Genomic DNA, 6468 nt, shown 5'->3' with positions numbered 1-6468 from the left:
TTATATCAACTGGAGAAAGGCCTAAACCAAAACTGGATGGGATGCCTTTTCATCCTATGGCACACTAATGGCCGCATTTAAAATCTCTTTAGTGAAAAGCTCTTCAGAGACACAATTCACCTTGACACTATGGCTTCTGAGATGAGTATTACAACACTCAATTCAGCCCTGACCCTGCAGTTAGGATATACTGGGTTGGATAATGGATGGATGGATTTTAACCAAAATGGTTAGGTCCATCAAAAAAATCTTATTTGAACTTCAGTTTTAGAGAATGGGGAGATTTTCCTTCACAAGTCAAGCATATAGTCATGTGTTTAACATTCAGAAATGTTATTTCCATAGTAAACCTTCTTATAGGCATGGCACATTTACCACAATATCTGCTGTACACCTTGGCTACCACAATAAATGTTAATTCGATTTAAGAAAAGTTAAATTTATTAAATTAGGAGCAATGATAGATTTGATTATCTTACCCTTACTCAAAAGATTAAAAAACTGTAGTAGCATCTGTGGCCATGTATCAGGACTGCTAAAAGATATCCTGGGATGCCATTTCTACAGCACTAAATTGCACTTAGCAGTAATATATGCTTGTACTTTCCCTTCATTTCTTTATTAAAGTATAGTGTCCTTTTTCTTTTACTGATCTGCTTCAGATAAGAAAATGACAACTTAACACATACACCAGTGAGCCACAATGTTAAAAGCACTGACAGGTGAAGTGAATAACATTGATCATCTCATTACAATGGCACCTGTCGAAGGTTGGGATATATTAGGCAGCAAGTGAACCATCAGTTGTTGTAGGTGATGTGTTAGAAGCAGGAAAAATGGGCAAGCATAAGGATCTGAGTGTCTCTGACAAGAGACAAATAGTGATGGCTAAATGACTGGGTCAGAGCATCTCCAAAATGGCAGGTCTTGTGGGGTGTTTCCGTATGCTGTGGTTAGTATCTACCAAAACTGGTCCAAGGAATGACAACAGGTGAACCGTTATCACAGTCATGGGTGCCCAAGGCTCATTGGTGCATGTCGGATGCGAAGGCTAGCCTGTCTGGTTTGCTCTCACAGAACAGCTACTGTAGCACAAATTACTGAACAACGTAACGCTGGGCATGAAAGAAAGGTGTCAGAACACACAGTGCCTTGCATATGGAGTCACAGACCAGTAAGAGTACCCATGCTGAACCCTGTCCATCGCCAAAAGTGCCTACAATGGTTACATCAGCATCAGAAACAGACCACGGAGGAACGGAAGAAGGGGGCCTAGTCTGATTAATCATATTTTCTTTTAGATAATGTGGACAGTTGTGTGTGTGCACTGGATACCTGGGGAAGAGATGACAACAGGATGCACTATAGGAAGAAGGCAAGGCAACGGAGGCAGTGCGATGCTCTGGGTAATGTTCTCATAGGAAAGCTTGGGTCTAGACCTTAAATTGAATGTTACTTTGACACATACCATCTACCTAAAGTTCATTGCAGTCCACATACACCCTTTCATGAAAAAGGTATCCCCTGCAGGCAGTAGACTTTTGCAGCAGGATAATGATCCCTGTCACGCTGCCGACTTGACTCCAAATTCTCCAGATCTCAGTTTGACTGAGCATCTGAGGGATGTGATGGAAAAACAAGTCTGATCCATGGAGGCCCCACCTTGCAACTTACAGGACTTCTTGTTGACAGATACCACAGGATACCATCAGAGGTCTTGTGGAATCAATGCCTTTATAGATCAGAGCTATTTTGGCTGCACAAGTGGGACCTATGCAGTATTAGGTAGGTGCAGAAACTTAACTTTACCTACCTATTATTGAGCTCTTTCTATAAAGTTTTTTAATCTTTACTTTTTCAAAGGTAGTGTTTCACTAACAAGACCTGTGAGCTTTGAATTCTTAAGAATTTAAAAGTAAAAATAAACAGCTGAAAAATGGTGTACAGCACATTTATAGCCCTAAAGACACAATTATGAAAAACAAACACTTCTCCTTACAGCCTTTTTCCTGTCGATATAGTTGTTACCCAATAGCCCTGGAAAAACAATTCCTCCAGTATCACAATAGGAGTGGCTTTGTGTGGATCCATAACCGGATTGGTGGACCAACGATAACTCACCCTAAGTTTAAAAGTATAAATTCCAAATAGTTCCTGCAAAATTTACAATGAGTGCAAGATGTTTGCTGCAGTAACTCTTGTTCTTCTGGGAAGCTTCACTGTAAGCCAGGGCTTTGAGGGGGTAAGTTGATTTTATTTAAGGCAATTATTATAGGTTATTTTCTGCATAACATAAATACAACGAAAGTTGATTTTTATTTTATATAGTTTTCAATTAAAAATAAAGTTTTTGAACTCTAAACAGCACTTGTTTTCATTTTTTTATCAAGTACTTAGCTGGCCATGCAAATGGGACAGTTGACGCCAATGGAGTCTGCCAGTGCCAGGTTTATCTTCCAGATCCCACTTTTCCTGTGGACAGGCTTGAAAAACTGGAGATGACTTCTACCTCTTTGACCGTATCTGTTGAACAGCAAATTATAAAGGTAGTACAAATTCACTTTTTAACAATGTTTTTCGTATAATATTTTTATGGACCAACATTTTCCATCATTCTAATGCAAAACCTTCAAAAATCTAAGGAAGAAAATTTTACAAATGTGTTTAAATTTTTCCTGCTAGCATTCTTGTAAAAGTTAAGAAAAGTTTCACAAAATAGTCATAGTCAAAATAAAACAAAGTCCAGTATAAACTTAAAAATTGAATATAGTATGTAAAATATCTTCCTGATAAATAAATGCGCTCTTTCTGTCTTAAAAGATGTATTGCTAATTCTGATTTTGCTTATTTCTCCACAGCTTCAGGAATACACAAGTAAAATTTCAGTCTTTGAAAAGCGCATGCACAACCTCACTGTACGCATAGAAATAATGGAAAGCAGTGGGCTCACATACACCGAGTTGGATTTTGAGCTGATCAAACTTGAAATCAAGGAGATGGAAAAGCTTATCACAGAGTTGAAAGGAAGTCTCTCAGGTAGCAATGTCATTGTCGAACAGCTCTATATCGAGGTACTTTTTTTGAGATTTTACCAATTTTTTTTATCTTTAAGATACATTATTTACTACCAAACAAATCCATATTCACATTCTGTTCTGTATTTTTTTGTTTGAATTGGACCAAGCAAGTTTCAGAACATTATGTTGTGTTGTGCATTACAGATCAAAAACATAAGTCTGATTATCACAAGCCTGGAAGCATTGGACAAAAACAATGTACTTGCTATTCGCCGTGAAATTCTCGCTCTGAAGAAAAAACTACAAGAATGCGAGGAACTCAGAAATCAGACCTTGCCGGTTCCCACCAAGCCACCAATTATTTATGGTTAGTGCTAGAAGACTTAAAATTCATGCACCTTGAAGCATTTTTCTTATCTATATACCCCTTTTAAATATGAGGAAAAGTATGATGTTGAAGTGGTATTCAATGTGTTTGCCCCATATGAAAATATATGACCATAAGTATTTGTGCATAAATGTATAATATACATTTTTTCTTTCAAATGTTTTCAGAATTTTCTTATTTATTCTCTCGTTTTTCTTCATTTAGGATCTTGCAACCATGGCCTCATTTCAAATGTCAGCCAACCATCCGTTGTACAGTTGAATTGGAGAGGATTTTCATACATTGCTGGTGCCTGGGGAAAAGATCCTGAACCTGTATATCCAAGGAAAGAACTGTACTGGCAAGCTCCTCTGAACACAGATAACAGATACATGCAGTATTACAGACTTTACACCTCCTATGATGACTTCCTGCTGTACAAAAATCAGATAGAGGCAGCATACACATATGGTCAGGGCAGTGGTATGGTTGTGTATAGGAATCATTTGTACTTGAACCATTATGGCACAAGAGATGTTTGCAAAATTGATCTTAACACACATAAAGTAGCAGTGGCAAAGCCAATTCCTTTTGCTGTTTTTAACAACAGGTTTTCTTATTCAACACCTTGGCAAGATATTGATGTTGCTGTAGATGAAAGTGGGCTGTGGGTCATCTATGCTACCGAAGAAAGTACCGGTAACATTGTAATAGGTAAACTAAATGAGACAACCCTAGATATTGAGAGAACCTGGGTGACAAAGCAGTACAAACCTTCAGTTAGTAATGCATTTATTGTGTGTGGTGTCCTGTATGCTACCAGGACAATTAATACTAGGCAGGAGGAGATATTTTACATGTATGACACAAAGACAGACCAGGAAAGCATCATCAGTATCCCCTATAATAAGATGATGGAATATATTTATGGTGTCAACTACAACCCTAAAGACCATAAACTCTATGTGTATAATGATGGCTATCTTATCACGTATGACCTCAGCTTTTATCCCACAGCAGAAGCACTTAGTGAGGATTATACAACAAACTAATCATAAACTATATTTTGTTTCAACAGCATCAGGAGATAGAATGGATTGATGTTAACTCATTTTCCATGCTCGGTTTTAGCAGTTGCAGCACATTAAAATGAAATGTGTAGCCTTTCTAAAACTTGAATTTTACTCATAATTCATTAGTATCATAAGGTCTTATAAGTTATCTCTTTGATCTCATATATTAAAATCTTTGTGCTTGTAATGATCTGTTTGACTGCCACTACAACTTAAATTGCATTAGTCTTCAAGCAGGCATTGTTTTCAGGTGGCATAACTGCTTCTGTCAAATATGAAACTAAACAGATATTTATGTCACAAGTTCTCTTCTGTTATAATTCTGAAGCAACATAAACCAACATAACCTGTTATTGTTTTAACCCAGTGCCATCACACAAATTGTAGTAGTCATGCTAAAACAAACGAGTGATCTATTTTTAAATCAAAATTCCATCCATTCTTTGAAATCACTGTCTCTATGTGTCATGCTATAAATGAATTAACAATAGTAATTGTTTTTATTTTAATTGTACAATGCATTTTAAAGAAAATAAATAAATGGAATCTTGAATTATAACCATGAAAGGTAAAAGCATTTTAATGTCATTTTTTACTTGTTTTTTGAAAATATCAGTTGTAATCACTAACTACATATTTCATCCTTTTGCACAAGTCTGGAGATTGCTCACATTTACTGCACTATTAAAACTCAATAATCTTATCTACATTTTCATTTAGATCATCTTTTTATGGTGTTCAAGTGAACTTTCAGTTAATGAACGATTTCCCAAAAAGAGTTGAATTTGATCAAGTTTTGAATAATCTAGAACGAACACTGCTGGTTCACAACTTCAGGAGCCTCATATTAAATCTTGGCCAAGTGCCTGTGTATGTGGAGATGGTATATTCTGCCTGTGCTTTTGTGAGTTTCCTTCTGAAGCTGTGTGTGTTTGGTTTGATTATTAACTCTCCAATACATGTAAGAGTGTTCTGTGAGAGACAAGAATTACATTCAGGGTTGTTTCCTGATTAATCATGATTAGGCTTATTCACAGTATTTGTAGTTGCAAATTTTTTGTTTTTGTCAATAAAGGATAGACTTTGAAAGTGAGGGAATAGCTATTAAAAGTAATTGTTTTGCCAATTAGCAGTTGTCTCCAGAATTAAAAAAAAGTAAAGCTGATCTTGCACCAGGCATTCTTTGACTACAAGTGTGTACATCCATTGGAGTTTGGTTATGCAGCGCCTTTCAACTGACACTGAATTTTGAAGCCTCTCTGATTTAAAATTTAAAAACTCAACAAAGCAGCTCTTGTATGTTCCATTAACTTCATGAAAAAAGATAATGATTAAATCAGTTATTAAGCAGAAGAGGCCATAATATTAACAGGTGCTTGTAATAAGAATGTAAGTTTAATGTCACTGTGCTCTGTACAAAAATTATTTTATAAATCCACTCACATGTATAGGCCAGGCTAAAGTTAGCACACAGGGGCTGCTAAGTAAGCATTTGAAGAGAGAAGATACAACTACGAAAATGGGCATTGTACTATTTCTGTATGTTAGAGATGAAATCAAATCCTCTCCTTTCCTTGTTTGGAACCTAAGTAAGGGCCTACATGTGGAGAAGACAGTATATAAAGACTTGGACAGCAGCCAAATACTTTGAAGCCGATGGACGGATGGGTGATATCGTCATCTGTCCTGAAAAGCCTTCCAGCGCAGGGACGAAAGATGGCAGACTGTATAGATCAAGATCCTACCTTGGTATTGTCTTGCTATAGGCTTCCTGTCAGTAATGCCACATAAATCGTCAGTAAAGAAAGCTAAGTTATTTTCTCTTATGTGATTTTTACCGCCGTATCACTATGGGAGGGATATCTCCTTTTAATATCATATCTATATAGTTTTCAGTTACTTAAAACGCCGCAATTACAAATGAACTTATTCCAACTAGGGAGCTATATCGCCTCCTAAAGGAAACAGTGCTCACATGCAGCTTTCTGAAAACTGATGAACAGGTGAAAAA

General features: G+C 36.6%; 1 protein-coding gene across 1 annotated transcript; it reads left to right on the top strand.

The window, feature by feature from the left end:
- Positions 1 to 2179: 2179 nt before the first annotated feature.
- On the top strand, positions 2180 to 5014 carry LOC114651118 (olfactomedin-4-like). Its single transcript, XM_051925667.1, has 5 exons — positions 2180 to 2242; positions 2391 to 2546; positions 2859 to 3071; positions 3222 to 3384; positions 3610 to 5014. The coding sequence occupies exons 1-5, from the start codon at positions 2180 to 2182 to the stop codon at positions 4434 to 4436; spliced, it is 1422 nt and encodes a 473-aa protein (XP_051781627.1). The 3' UTR covers positions 4437 to 5014.
- Positions 5015 to 6468: the final 1454 nt, after the last annotated feature.

The sequence above is a fragment of the Erpetoichthys calabaricus genome, chromosome 4 (genome assembly GCF_900747795.2).
Source record: "Erpetoichthys calabaricus chromosome 4, fErpCal1.3, whole genome shotgun sequence".
Lineage (NCBI taxonomy): Eukaryota > Metazoa > Chordata > Cladistia > Polypteriformes > Polypteridae > Erpetoichthys > Erpetoichthys calabaricus.
This window is presented reverse-complemented; position numbering and strand designations above follow the sequence as displayed.